The sequence below is a fragment of the Symphalangus syndactylus genome, chromosome 9 (genome assembly GCF_028878055.3).
Source record: "Symphalangus syndactylus isolate Jambi chromosome 9, NHGRI_mSymSyn1-v2.1_pri, whole genome shotgun sequence".
Classification (NCBI taxonomy): domain Eukaryota; kingdom Metazoa; phylum Chordata; class Mammalia; order Primates; family Hylobatidae; genus Symphalangus; species Symphalangus syndactylus.
Window position 1 is genome coordinate 9,893,164 of NC_072431.2, and position 15,877 is coordinate 9,909,040.

Consider the following 15,877-nt stretch of genomic DNA (forward strand, 5'->3'; position numbering starts at 1 on the left):
TGACCTTAAGTCCGCCCGCTTCGGCCTCCCAAAGTGCTGAGATTACAGGCATGAGACATCGCACCCAGCCCTCTGATTTTTGAATAACAAATATAATAAGCATTAATGTGAGCAAATGTCTGTCTCCCTGCTAGTATATATACTCCACATAAACAGAATATTTTCTCTCGTTTGCTAACGGTTATAGCCATAAAGCCGGGAACAGAGTGTGGCATACAGAAGGCACTCAATAAATATATTAAAAAAATGTTAATTTGATTGCGCACATTTTGCTGGGATCCACCTCTAACTACTTTTTTTACATGGACGCATGACCAAAGGCTAATAATAAAAATAGGAGCTAAAATCTACTTTGTGCTTATTATATGCCAGTTACTACATGCTTTACATATATTAGGTCATTTAATCCTCACAACAACCTTATGAAATAAGTATTATCACTATCACTATTTTAAAGATAAAACTGAAGCACTGAGAGGTTAAATAACTTACAAACACACAATCAGTAGGAGGCAGAGTTAGGATTCTAACCCGGGCACTATGAATTTCACATTCATAATTGGTTCATTATGCTGACTCTAGGAAGAATAATCAAGGAACTGCTCAAGGAATCTATAATTCTCTAAACTAGGACCAGGATATCAAATATCTTGATATCAAATTTTCAATAAATCCGAATCCAAAAGAATCCTAAATTAGCTTTACAAGCAGTTTACATAAATCATTTAAGTATATTAAAATTCCACTCTGGTCTATCAATATTTACAGATGATATTCTTCTTCTAATTAATTAAATCTATTTCTTCTCTTAAGGCAGAAAACTCATTCTTTACTGAGATCACAAGGAGCTACACAGAAAAACAAAATATTTCTTATTACTTCAAATTAAGAAAAATAAAAGCTAAGTACTCTAGTTTTACTATCATACCAGCAAGAGAAAGTTACGATAAAGCCTTACCTCTTCGTGTCTCATTCCCTCTATCATTTGCATAAGGCCTATAAAATGGCGGCATCGATCTGAGTGATCAACTTGATGTGTAGGCAAAGGATGATCTTGCCACAGTCTCCATTCAGAGAGAGAGAGTTGATGAATTCCAGTGGTTGATTCTTGAGTCTTAATTATTTAAAAAGTAATAAAAGTGATAAAAACATTCTGAGATTTCACAAACTAATTTTAAAAAACACTCAATATACATATAATCAGCTTAACATAATTTGGATCCATTTAGATACTCCCAACTAAAATCTCAGAAGAAAAAAAGAAAATAATTTCATAAAGCAGAAAGATGCCCTTTAAAATATATTTGTTAAATAACTGTTATATGACTTACAAGTCGACAATATTCCTGTTTATATAGTTCAATGTTAAGAGCAAACAGTTAAATATTTTAAAAGAAATCTTTTCTGAGGTTGTTTTCCCAGCTCTCCTGGCACATATACAACCTTTGATCAGTTCTCTTGATTTTCACAAAGTTAACAAAGAATTTGTTAATAATAAAATAAACAGTAACATCAAATTTAAAGTTTTAACTATAATTTCAAAACAAAAATTTTATTTTTTGTTTTGGTTTACAAGGATGCTTATGAAAGCATAATTTATGTTTACAGCCAACTGATCTTCAACAAAGCAAACAAAAACATAAAATTGGGAAAGGACTCCATATTCAATAAAATGATACTGGGATAACTGGCAAGCCACATGCAGAAGAATGAAACTGGATCCTCATCCCTCACCTTATACAAAAATCAACTCAGCATGGATCGAAGCCCTACATCTAAGACCTGAAACCACAAAAATTCTGTAACGTTGAATAAACTCTTCTAGACATTGGCTTAGGCAAAGAGTTCATGACCAAGAACCCAAAAGCAAATGCAACAAAAACAAAGACAGATGGGGCTTAATTAAACGCTGTTGCACAGCAGAGTAAACAGACAACCCACAGGGTAGTAGAAAATCTTTGTAAACTATGCATCTGACAAAGGATTAATATCCAGAATCTACAAGGAACTCAAATGGCCAATAAATGTGTAAAAAATGTTCAACATCACTAATTATCAGAGAAATACAAATCAAAACCACAATATAATACCACCTTACTCCTGCAATAATGGCCATAATTAAAAAATTGAAAAACAATAGATGTTGGAGTGGATGTGGTGAAAAGGGAACACTTTTACACTGCTGGTGGGAGTGTAAATTAGTACAGCCACTATGGAATACAATACGGAGATTCCTTAAAGAACTAAAAGCAGAACTACCATTTGATCCAGCAGTCCCACTACTGGGTACCTAATCCAGAGGAAAAGAAGTCATTATATGAAAAGTATACTCGCACACCCATATTTATAGCAGCACAATTCACAACTGCAAAAATATGAAGCCAGCCTAAATTCCCATCAATCAGTGAGTAGATAAAATGTGACACACACACACACACACACACACACACACAGGCAACATGGACTACTACTCAGCCATAAAAAAGGAATGAAATTATTACATTCGCAGCAACCTGGATGGAGTTGGAGACTATTATTCTAAGTGAAGTAACTTACGAATGGAAAACCAAACATCGTATGTTCCCATTTAGAAGTAAGAGCTAAGCTATGAGGACACAAAGCCCTAAGAATAATATAATGGACTCTGTTGTGGACTCGGGGGGAAGAGTGGGGCAAGGGATAAAAGACTATACATTGGGTGCAGGGTACACTGCTCGGATGATGGGTGCACCAAAATCTCAGAAATCACCACTAAGAACTTATCCATGTAACAAAACACCACCTGTTCCCCAAAAACTATTGAAATTTTTTTTAAAAAAAGTGGTTTACAAGGATGCTTATGAAAGCATAATTTATGTTAGTAAAATACTGAAAAAGCCAGATCCAGTGGTGCACACTTATAGTCCCAGCTACTTGGGAGGCTGAGGCAGGAGGATCACTTGAGTCCAGGAGCTGATGGCCAGCCTGGACAACACAGCACGACCTCATCTCTTAAAAAAAAAAAAAAAAAGTTGAAAAGAATCCCAAAACACAATAAGTAAATGGTCAAGCAAACTACGGTATATCACAGAGTAAAGTGACAACCATGTACGATTATGCCTATATAGAAATGTTTAAATGATAGTAATGAAAGAAAGGCATAATTTATGTAAAAACATCACAGTTGCTTAAATACATATATACAATAAATAATATAAGAAAATTAGTAGTTTTGTAAACTTAGACTTTAATGATTTTTTAAACTGATTACATTCTTAATTTCTTAAAGTAAGTTGACATTCCAATCACAATTATCTCATTATTCCCAAAGCTATTGCTTGATCATTATAAAGAACATCTGAGGGGTTTTGGCATTAAAATGAGGGGGGAAAAAAAGAACATCTGAAAATATATTCAACTTACTGGTTTGTTATCCGCATTTTGTAAAGAAGAAAACTGAACTTGAGGCAATGTTACCTCTTTAATTTCATCACTGTCTCTTAATCTATAAAGTCTGTTCCATAATTTAAATTCTTCTTCTGATAAGAACCAATCTTTCTTAAGGCTACTTTGCCTCACTCCTATAAGTTGAAAAAATAATGGAAAAGAGATTTTTTAAGAATCTGCAAAGCAAAAAACCCCACAATATCCATTCGAACTCTGTCACCCAGGTTGGAGTGCAACAGCACATTCATAACTCACTGTAACCTCAAACTCCTGGGTTCAAGCAATCCTCCTGCCTCAGCCTCCACAGGAGCTGGAATACAGGCTCATGCCACCAGGCCCATCTACTTTTCTTATTTTTGTAGAGATGAAGTCTTGATATGTTGCCCAGGTTGGTCTCAAATTCCTGGGCTCAAGTGATCCTACCTCAGCCTTGATTCTATTTCTTAAAACTAGTATTCTTCATATAAAACCACTCAGTTTATCACTTCATGCTTTTAAATGTCTCCTAAACTTCTCTTACCTCTTTGAAAGTACCCATCTGTCTAGGAGCTATCCTTTGGTAATGAATTCATTAACAGAACAGAGCCAGGTAGCTAGGCTGTCAGTCCTGGCTTGTTTTGGACTCTTTTCATTTGATTGCCTAAGACCTGGCATGAAACAGAGTAAGATAACTCACAAATGAAAACTGGTATTATGATTCTATCATAGCAGTATTGGAAAGTTCATCTGAAGCTTGGTGGGGGTTGTTGAGAATGGGCAGGAAAGGCCAAGACTTTTAAAAAGGGTATGTATCTTAAGTCTTAAATGGGGGTTGGGGCAAGAGGAGTTAAGTGTAGGGGGAACAGACTTGTTGCTTTTAAAAAGGGCATAATAGACTTTTAAAAATATGTATACTACATTCATTCCTTTCAGCTTCTATAATCTCTAAGAATCACCAAACTGAAAAGGCTAAACAGTACAATGCAGGAACTCTGGCTAATACAGATGAGAGCAGAAAAATTGAGAAGCTACTGAATTAAAAATCAGGAAACTGGCTGGGTGCAGTGGCTGACACCTCCTCCTTGGGAGGCCAAGGAGGGAGGATCAATTAAGGCCAGGAGTTTGAGTCCAGCCTAGGCAACACAGCTGGACGCCAAGTCTAAAAAAAATAAAATAAAATTAGCTGGGCATGGTGCTGCATCCCCGTAGTCCTAGCCACACAGGAGGCTGACAGGAGGATCTCTTCAGCCCAGGAGTTGAGGCTTCAGTGAGCTGGGATCACGTCTCAGGTATTCCAAACTTGCGTAAGAAGCTTTTTAAAAATGTAAAACAAACAAACAAAAAAGGCTTCTCTGCATCTGTTTCCTTATCTGTAAAATAAGGGGGTTTGAACTAAATGATCGCTCAGGCCCCTTTCAGACTTGACATCAGAGGCTCTAAGATTTTGAAATAGGCAGGTACCCCTAGTCCCTTAAAATAAACTCAGAGTGGCTGGGTGCAGTGGCTCATGCCTGTAATCCCAGCACTTTGTGAGGCCTAGGTGGGTGGATCACCTGAAGTCAGGAGTTCGAGACCAGCCTGGCCAACATGGAGAAACCCCGTCTCTACTGAAAATGTAAAAATGTGCCAGGTGTGGTGGCATGTGCATGTAATCCCAGCTACTTGGGAGGCTGAGGCAGGAGAATTGCTTGAACCTGGGAGGTAGAGGTTACAGTGAGCCGAGATCATGCCACTGCACTCCAGCCTGGGCGAAAGCACAAGACTCTGTCTCAAAAAAATAAAATAAAATAAAAAATAGTCAGTTCAGAGCTCTAAGCTCAGATGAATTATATACTAGTATATATAATACATACTATATATACACTATCTATAATATTATATATACTAGTATATAATTAGGATACATTAGCAAAATATATAGTAAATACACTAGCACATATTTTACATATTAGTATAAATACACTAGTGTATTTATATACTAGTACAGAATTATAGAATAATTCCATACATAAATCACATAATCTAAGATAAATCTTTGACACTTGAAAAATCAGAGAAAAGGGGAGGAAACAAATATAGAAAAATGAACATAAGTTAACATTATCTCAATTTTTTAAAAGGATAGGTTCCAGATATTCACTAAAGAATCTGCCATCAACCCCAGTAACATTTTAGGAATAATTATTAAATATAAGATTAATTAGCAACTATAAAAAATACAATGATCACTAAAAATGATTTACCCAACCTAATCAAATTTTGATGCTTTTATTAATTTATCGAATTCAAGAAAACTCAAAAGACATGCTATGTTTTTATTTTAACAAAATAATTGGCAAAATCTTGAAAAATGACAGGTATGTTCCCATTAAGTGAATCTGTATTAGGTTTAATAGACCCAGCCAAAAAAACACTAATTGACGGCTCTGAGTTAAGGGAAAGAACATTAACAAATTTGAATTGAAAGCAAGTAGTAGGAGGGTAAGAACCTTAAAAATGCATGGTATGACAACAGTGGAACAAACAGTTGAACAAATATAAAAGGTATGGCCTTCAACTATATAGAGAACTGTTATAAAGGTAAACCAGGCCAGGCGCGGTGGCTCACGCTTGTAATCCCAGCACTTTGGGAGGCCGAGGCGGGCGGATCACGAGGTCAGGAGATCGAGACCACGGTGAAACCCCGTCTCTACTAAAAATACAAAAAAAATTAGCCGGGCGTGGTGGCGGGCGCCTGTAGTCCCAGCTACTCGGAGAGGCTGAGGCAGGAGAATGGCGTGAACCCAGGAGGCGGAGCTTGCAGTGAGCCGAGATTGCGCCACTGCACTCCAGCCTGGGTGACAGAGCCAGACTCCGTCTCAAAAAAAAAAAAAAAAAAAAAAAAAGGTAAACCAAAGATGAAAATTGTACTTTTTATCTAAGAAACCAGATCAATGAGAAAAAGGTACAAAGACACAGATTTTTCAACGTAAGAGTCTTCTACTACATAGGGCCATTTAACAATGGAATGAACCCTCTAAAGAAATATAATTTATATTAACAGAGGTATTCAAGTTGAGACTAGCTATGCATTTAAAACAAGAATGATGCAGAAGCATTCCTACCTTGATAACTAATTGGACCACATGACTCCCAAGGTTCCTTCCAAATGTTAGAATATAGTTATATGATTTTTATGATTGTTTAAAACCTACCTTAGAGATTACGTAAAATCCAAAAAATAAACTTTTTTTCTCACTTTCATAGTGCAAATATCTCAAGATATTTGAGAAAGGCAACCAGCTAACACAAATGGCTACCTCAATTACCAGGTAAATATGGGATAAACTATGAAGGAATGTACAGCAAATGGTGCCCTCTTAAAGGAGGACAAGTTACTATTGACAACATGTATGTAAAGGATTCTAAGTGCTTGAGGATACATATAGGGAATTTCTTTCTGTCTTGGTATTATCTTAGTACATTATCTTCAGCGCACATTGTAATCTGGTTTAATGCTTATTCAAAAATAAAACTGCTTTCTTTCTTTTCTAAACTTTATGGAGAACATTCTCTGGGTTGGTAGGGTATTTTTAATTTTCCCCAACACTGAGTTTCTGTCACTCTATATACTACCAGTGTCTCTCCATTTGCCACATGAATAATCTCTTATAGCCTTTCCAAAGAGAATGCCTATATTACTTAGAACATACATTCAGTTTTTCAAACAAGAAATATTACATCAAGATATGACCTGCTAAGTAAGAACAGGGGAAAAATGCATGGGTCAAATGCAAAATTTATTTACCATCCCTATAGGAAAAGATAGAAGACTTTCGCTGCAAGTTCCGAGAAGGCTTCTCTGGTTCATAGACACCATGTGTGATGAACATTTTGTGTAATTTTGGGTTGATTCCATCAGGAACCATTCGTGGACTTCTTTGGTAAAAATGAAGGACCTGCCTGTTACTTGAAATAGCTTTATATATATTTCTTTTGTTGGACTGACTCTGATTATAAATCTGTAAAAACAAATATAAACTGTCAGATTATATTACTTTTATAAATAACAATTTATCCATAACAAGCAATTATTAGTTTGGATTTATTATAAACATAAAATCAAACCCCGATCCACTTAAATACTTAGATAATAGAGCTTCTGTTGTCTTGATTTTTTTTTTTTTTTTGAGATAGGTTCTTCCTCTGTCATCCAGGCTCTGGAGTACAGCGGTGTGATCAGACTCACTGCAGCCTCAACCTCCTGGGCTCAAGCAATCCTCCCACTTTAGCCTCCTGAGTAGCTGGGACTACAGGTGTGAGCTACCACACCCAGCTAATCTTTATTTTGTAGAGATGGGGTCTCCCTGTGTTGCCCAGGCTAGTCTTGAACTCAAAGGCTCAAGTGATCCTCCAGCTTTAGCGTCCCAAAGTGCTGAAATTACAGGCGTGAGTCACTGAGCCCAGCTGTCTTAAATTTTAAAACCTATCAGTAAACTGTTAGATTAACCTTTAACGAAAATCATTTCAGGCTGGGTGCGGTGGCTCACGCCTATAATCCCAGCACTTTGGGAGGCCCAGGTGAGCAGATCACGAGGTCCACAGTTCAAGACCAGCCTGGCCAATACGGTGAAACCCCATCTCTACTGAAAATACAAAAAAAAAAATTAGTCGGGTGTGCTGGCACGCACCTGTAGTCCCAGCTACTCAGGAGGCTGAGACAGGAGAATCGCTTGAACCCTGGAGATGGAGGTTGCAATGAGATCACGCCACTGCCCTCCAGCCTGGGTGACAGAGCAAGACTCCGTTTTTTTTTGTTTTGTTTTTTTTAAAAAAAGAAAATCATTTCAAAGTCCATTATTACAAAAGCCCACCTCAGCAGTTATACTGCGTAAAGTAAATCGATCTTTGTTATCTTGCTGTTCTTAAAAAAGGCTGATATTTACATTGACGTGTAAGGTTGTCTTGTGTTTTTTTAAAACTATTCCCTTATTTCAGTTTGTTCATGTTTCTTTACTTCAGTTTCCTTCTCTGTATACAACAAAAGTGTTACTCCCCTTACAGGGTGCTGACAGGATTAAATACAATAATGAATCTGAAACTTGGAACATTACACAGCACAATGTAAATACTGAGTAAATGGGGCCACTGTTACTATTTTACAGATAAGAAACCTAACAAGTGAATGGAGAGGTTAAGTAACTTGGCTAGGGAATACAATTAGAACCCAGTTCCACTCGCTGATATCACATGGCCTTTTACCAAACATTTCATTAGGATCATTTTATGGATAAACTAGATGTTACATATGAATATGCTATAATCACACGAAAAGTATTAGAGAAATAATTCATATTTCGGGATGATTTTAAAGAGTATATAAAATATTTAAAATCAGTTATTTTTTCTGGAGATGGAGTCTCGCTCTGTTACCCAGGCTGGAGCGCAGTGGTGGGATCTTGGTTCATTGCAACCTCTACCTCCCAGGTTCAAGCAATTCTCCTGCCTCAGACTCCCAAGTAGCTGGGATTACAGACATGTGCCACCACACCTGTCTCATTTTTGTATTCTTTTAGTAGAGATGGGGTTTCACCATGTTGGCCAGGCTGGTCTCGGACTCCTGACCTCAAGTGAGCCTCCTAAGGTACTGGGATTACAGGCGTGAGCCACCACGTCCAGCCTAAAATCAATTTTTAAAAATTATCATGGCTGTTAAGGAGACCTTTAATGTGAATCTCTATATTTGGCCGCTGAACTAGTCTCAATGAGTTACAAAAGTTAGTTAATACTTTAGTGTAACAAACACAAAATAATATTTTATGTAACATCTTACTTAGAAAGGCCTGTCACTCAAGATTGTAGCACAGTATGAATTTAATTCAAGTTCGTTATCACTTAAAATAGGCAACAGCAAACTTCCAAAAAGGGCCAGAAAGTAAATATTTTGGGTTTTTCAGGCTTCATACTGTCTCTGATACATATTCTTTGTTTCTTATTTAGTCAGTTACTTTGACAGACCTTGAAAAGGAAAAAATGATTCTCAGTTTACTACGGTTCAGAAAGAAAAGTAAACTAAAAAAGCATAGGCCTTCTTTAGAAGCACAGGAAAATAGTAAAACAAAGTAATACACATTCGTTTTTGGATCTAGGTATCTCTGAATTACTACCTAAGTATTAAAAATGTGTTTCTTTAGATGGATAAAAATTAGGAAACTGAATCCAGTCAAAAATTCTCCTAGTTACAAGATAGAATCCAATACAAAGTGGGGGAAAATAAACCAAAACTATCTACAGAGTGTTTGGACTTGGAATGCTAACAAGTTGATATTCACCATTGGGCTATATTTCTCAAATTCAAGTGTCAAATTGAGCTTCTGCAGCTCTACTTACACGTTGCTCTCGTCCTTCAGAAAGGATAACAACTATCCTGCCTTGACGTTTACGGCCAGTTCTACCCATTCGTTGTACAAGACGAATTGGGCTCTTCTGGGAATCAAAACATATTATAAGATCAACTTCTCCTATATCCAAACCTTCTTCACCCACACAGGTAGAAACCAACGTGTTGTAACCACCATCACGAAACTGTTTCACTACCTAAAATAAAAACAATTGAAAAATAACTACATGCAAATGTAAGAGAACTGTAGATCAAAGCATATTGTTCCCCACTCACCTGAAAAATAGTAGCATCAGATTAAAAATCACCCTCAAGGCTGGCCACAGCTTATGCCTGTAATCTCAACACTTTGGGAGGACAAGGCAGAAAGATTGCTTGAGTCCAGGAGCTCAAGCTCAGCCTGGGCACATAGAAAAACCCTGTCTCTACGAAAAGTAAAAAAAGTAGCTCAGCATGATGGTGTATACATGTAGTACTAACTACTTGGGAGACTGAGACAGGAGGATCTCTTGAGCCCAGGAGTTCAAGGCTGCAAGTGAGCTATGACTGTGACACTGCACTCTAGCCTAGGCAACAGAGTAAAGCCTTGTTTCAACAAAACAAAACAAAAAAATCAGCAGCAAGGATAGTATAGAATAGGAAAAGAAGCAAACAACTGGCAATATAAGCTAAAAGAGATTATGGCAAAATAAACAGTTCTAATTATTTTGCTTTAGTAATGGTTGTGATGTCAAAAGGATTTGTCAACAATTTAAGTTTGTCACTGAATGAGAAACCCGAGTTTATTTTTAGCACCACAGAAAGAGGAATAGGGCAGGTAAATGGCCTACAGCAATCACTCCTATTTATCATATCTTAGACCTAAATGTATAGTTTTATCAGAAATAGGTTTATAAATATTTCTTATATTTGTAAGAATGTTGTATTACTCTTAGAAGTCATATCTTACCTTTTATACTACTATTCCAGGATTTCTCTGATCAGTTTAATGAAACCACAATAGCGTGAGAAGGAGTTAATGAAAAAGTTAATGAAAGTCCCTTAGGCCTTATAAACTTAGTTCTCAACTGCTCTGAGCCTCAGTTTCTCCACACAGACCAATACCAACATTGCGGGTTTGTGTACAGTGGAGTGGTGGCGGTTGTAATTAAGTGAGACAATGCAACATCAAAAGCTGAATTAGCTGATAAATAATGATAGCTACTATGTGCAAGGGCACACTATGTGCCAGGTACCATACTAAGTACTTTATATATTAGTTTCTACTGCCAACGACCCTATGAGGTAGATATTATCATTGCATTTTATTAAACAATCTGAAAATCTGAAAAGTTAAGCTATTTGCCTGATGTCTCACTAATCATCATCAGCATTTGAATGTTAGTGTCTCTGACTCCAAAAACCTAACTTAACCTGTAAGCTAGTTGTATTGTGAAAAACAACAACCTTAAAAGTAGGACAATAAATATAAAATGTATTATGTTAAGTCTTCTCATAAACATTTCACTTGCACCAGTCCAAAGATTTTCCTTCGATATGGAAATCCTCAGAGCACAGGGAGAAACAATGATCATGATTAAACATTAACAGTAATTCATTTCCTTTGGAATTTGTAATGACATTAAGCCAACCTGCATATAACATAGTAAAGCAGATGTCCTTTTTGCCCAGAAAAAGAAAAAAAAGGCCACAGTGCTAGATACATTTTTTCTTAATGTAACTAACAGATTAATAAAGAATGTCGATTTTCTTCTTAGTTAACATGTATAAACTAAACTGTTTCTTCCATGCTTAAGATTGATATTAATTTGTCATTGAACATACACTTCCATGAACCCTTTCCACAAACTCAAGACATATATTCAATTGTTTATCCAATATCTCTGCTTGATGTTTAAAAGACTGCTACTGAAAGTGTGCTCCATGAACTGTTTATTACTGGTGCCTGTCCAAAAACTGTTTATTACTAGCTGACAACAACATAAGTACAATAACTGAAAGTAAGGGTTTAGACACTTGACAGACTAATTTTGTTGGTTGACTCTAGTAATATTTTCAATATTGGACCAGAACTTTATTTTTCATTCATTTTACTTTCTAGTAATTCATTTTTATTATATTGTTCAAAAGTATCAGTATGTCATGTAGCAGGAGAAATAAAACTGGTCCTCTACCAGTTTCAATAGTTTGAAAAGCATTAATCTGAGAGACATGTCAAAGTTAACTCATCTAAAACCAAGCTCCTGATATTCCCTAATTCTCCTGCCTCAGCCTCCCAAGTAGCTGAGATTATAGGCACCCGCCACCATGCCTGGCTAATTTTTGTATTTTTAGTAGAGACAGGGTTTCACCATGTTGGCCAGGCTGGTCTCAAACTCCTGACCTCATATGATCCACCTGCCTTGGCCTCCCAAATTGTTAGGAATACAGGCGTGAGCCACCACACCTGGCCTTTCCTGCAGTCTTATCCATCTTAGTTAATACCAGCTCCTTTCAGTTGCTCAGGCCAAAAACCTTGGAGTCATCCTACAGTCAGACTTCATATGCCTTTGTCTCATATCCCACTCTAATTTGTCAATATACCCTGTCAGCTTGACCTGCAAAATACATCCAGAACTTAACTTCTCACCACCTTCCTTGTTACCACCCTAGTCCAAGTCACCATCATCTTCAGCCTAAATTGTTACAAGTCTCCCAACCGGTCTCTCCACTTCCACCCTTAGCCCCTACAGTTTATTCTTCAGACAATAACCAGCATGATTCTTTTTTTTCTTCTTTTTTTGAGACAGGGTCTCACTGTGTTCCCCAGGCTGAAGTGCAGTGGTGTGATCTTGGCTCACTGCAGCTTCAACCTCTGGGCTCAAGCATCCTCCCTCCTCAGCCTCCCATGTAGCTGAAGCTACAGGAGCATGCCACCACATCCAGCTAATTTTTGTATTTTGGGTAGAGATAAGGTTTCACCATGTTGCCCTAGTTGATCTCGAACTCCTGGCCTCAAGCAAACTGCCTAACTTAGCCTCCCAAAGTGCTGTGATTACCGGCATGAGCCACAGTGTCTGGCTGATTCTTTTAAAATATAAATCGAGCTAAGACCATCCTCTGCCCCAAACTCTCCAAGAACTTCTCATCTCAGAGTAAAAGAGAAAGTCATTAAAATGGAAATGACATATAGGACCCTAAAGGATCTGGCCCCCCCAATTTCTTCTGACTTAATATCGTGTTTCTAAATAAATGGACAATGTACAATTATTTGCCCGCAAGCTCGTTTCAAAATAAAACAGCTGTTATGAAAGCAATTACATATAGGAGTAATAAAAAAAAGTTTTTACTTTGGCATACATTAAAATATTACTGATATAAATGAGTAAATAATAAAGTCAGTAAAATCAATAAGGTTCTTACGGTGCCTGACTAGCTCAGGAAATAATGACTTTAGGTAACACTGAAATTGATCAGAGATCAGATTGGGTACTACGGGTATTTCAAATAATGAAAATGCTTGACCTCCACAGCAAAAATCCAATTCATTTTTCATTCATACATATATGTTAAGAGTAGTAATCACCCACTAGATGCCTTAAAAACATGGATAATCTGACTTGATGATGGGCAAAGGTATTATTTTCAGATTCAGGAAGGCACTCCCCACCATATCCAGTCAGCTTAAACAGACTTCTCGGCGTAGTGAGAGCAGGTATAAAAGGTATTTAAAGAATATCTGACCATGGCTCACGCCTGTAATCCCAGCACTTTGGGAGGCCAAGGCGGGCAGATCATGAGGTCAGGAAATCGAGACCATCCTGGCTAACACGGTGAAACCCCGTCTCTACTAAAAATACAGAAAATTAGCTGGGCGTGGTGGGCACCGTAGTCCCAGCTACTGGGGAGGCTGAGGCAGAAGAATGGCGTGAACCCGGGAGGCGGAGCTTGCAGTGAGCCAAGATCGTGCCACTGCACTCCAGCCTCAGCAACAGAGCGAGATTCCATCTCAAAAACAAAAAAAAGAATACCTGACCAACATGGTGAAACCCTGTCTCTAGTAAAAATACAAAAAAAATTAGCTGGGGCCAGGCGCGGTGGCTCACGCCTGTAATCCCAGCACTTTGGGAGGCCGAGGCCGGCGGATCACGAGGTCAGGAGATCGAGACCATCCTGGCTAACACGGTGAAACCCCGTCTCTACTAAAAATGTAAAAAATTAGCCGGGCGTGGTGGTGCGCGCCTGTAGTCCCAGCTATTCCGGAGGCTGAGGCAGGAGAATGGCGTGAACCCAGGAGGCAGAGCTTGCAGTGAGCCAAGATCATGCCACTGCACTCCAGCCTGGGCTACAGAGCAAGATTCCGTCTCAGAAAAAAAAAAAAAAAAAATTAGCTGGGCGTGGTGGTGAGTACCTGTAGTCCCAGCTACTCAGGAGGCTGAGGCAGGAGAATCACTTGAACCCAGGAAGCGGAGGTTTCAGTGACCCGAGATCGGGCCACTGCACTCCAGCCTGGGAGACAGAGCAAGACTCCATTTCAAAATTAAAAAAAGAAAAAAAAAAAAAAAGAAGACCACCTCCCGGCTGGGCAAGGCGGCTCATGCCTGTAATATCAGCATTTTGGGAGGCTGAGGCGGGCAGATCACCAGAGGTCAGAAGTTTGAGACCACCCTGGCCAAGATGGTGAAACCCCATCTCTACTAAAAAATACAAAAATTTGCCAGATTTGGGTGCCTGTAATCCCAGCTCTCTGGAGGCTAAGGCAGGAGAATTGCCTGAACCTGGGAGGCGGAGGCTGCAGTGAGCTGAGATCACGCCACTGCACTCCAGCTTGGGCAACAGAGTAAGATTCCATCTAAAACAAAACAAACAAAACAAAACAAAAAAAAACCTCATCTACTAATGTCTGCAGAATCAAAAAAGGATCTGTCAAAATTAACTAGAAATTAAAGAGATATCTAATTGTCAGTCACAACTCAAGTATAGACTTACATAGTTAATTTATAAAAAGCTGCATAGATTTTATAAAAATCAATAACGTAAAATTTCCCTCAAAACATCACAGCACTTAGAAAACTGAATGTCCTCTTACTCAGAGCATGAGGCTGCCTTAAATAGCCCACTTTTAAAATAAGATTTTTAAATAAATAAAAAGAGATAGGCTAATTATTTGTTTAGAATAAATTATTAAAGTGACAACATAAACAATAAACATTTATTGGTGGCTCTACAATAAGATCTCTTTTAATGCTTACAACAACTCTATGATGTATGTTTACAGATAAGGAAAACAGAGGAAGAAGCAGTAAAGAAACTTTTAAGTGGTAGAGTCAGGATTCCAATCCAGGAATTGGAATCCAGGATTCCAATCCAGGAATTGGAATCCAGGATTCCAATTCCAGAGCTTTTCTGCTTAACTTTTACACTTTATATTACTTTAAAAAAAAAAAAGTTCCAAAACCACATAAAACATGTTATCATCTTTCAAAATATGCTTATTTTTACTTACATGTTTACTATAAAATTCCTTTTAAGTAGCTAATTGACCAGTGAGTTAAAACTAACAAAAAAAGAACAAGTGCAAACCTAATCAATCTTATTTTTATTTTCATCAATTCCAAAAATAATTACCTCCAGTTGCTCCTTCTGGGTAAAACCCTTCGTGCTTTTCCCTGAGGCATGGCCGACAAAAGTCATTACTCTAATAATTGGCTGATGCTGTGAAAGCAATTCTGCAATTTCTTGAACACTATCTCGAAATGAAGAGAAGATCATAACTCGGGTCTCATCACGTTTCTTTTCAGAAGTGTTTTCAGCTATATATATATAAAAACTTTAATTACAACTTTTTACAAAGCATTTAGACAAGAACTAGTTCAAAAGACAAACCTGAAAGTGTTATGCTAACAAATGATAATTCTTTCAAAAAAATAATTTAGCTGGATGTGGTGGCACACACCTATATTCCCAGCTACTAGGGAGGCTAAGATGGGGAAATCTCTTGAGCCCAGGAGTTCAAGACCAGCCTGGGCAACATACTATAGCAAGACCCAGTCTATAATAAACAAACATACAAATAAATAAATAATTTCAAACATCTTGAAATTTTACTTTTTT

The 15,877-nt window shown here is 37.6% G+C and overlaps 1 protein-coding gene across 2 annotated transcripts in view; it reads right to left on the minus strand.

Moving 5' to 3' along the window:
• Window positions 1-15,877, minus strand: part of FANCM (FA complementation group M) — a 70,232-nt gene that overhangs the window by 26,609 nt on the left and 27,746 nt on the right. For both annotated transcript variants that reach the window (XM_055291429.2, XM_055291430.2), the window contains 5 exons: window positions 15,392-15,576; window positions 9,775-9,981; window positions 7,193-7,406; window positions 3,403-3,560; window positions 959-1,114 (listed from right to left, as the gene is read on the minus strand). In XM_055291429.2, the coding sequence (XP_055147404.1) occupies window positions 959-1,114; window positions 3,403-3,560; window positions 7,193-7,406; window positions 9,775-9,981; window positions 15,392-15,576 (920 nt within the window). The remainder of the gene's footprint in view (window positions 1-958; window positions 1,115-3,402; window positions 3,561-7,192; window positions 7,407-9,774; window positions 9,982-15,391; window positions 15,577-15,877) is intronic.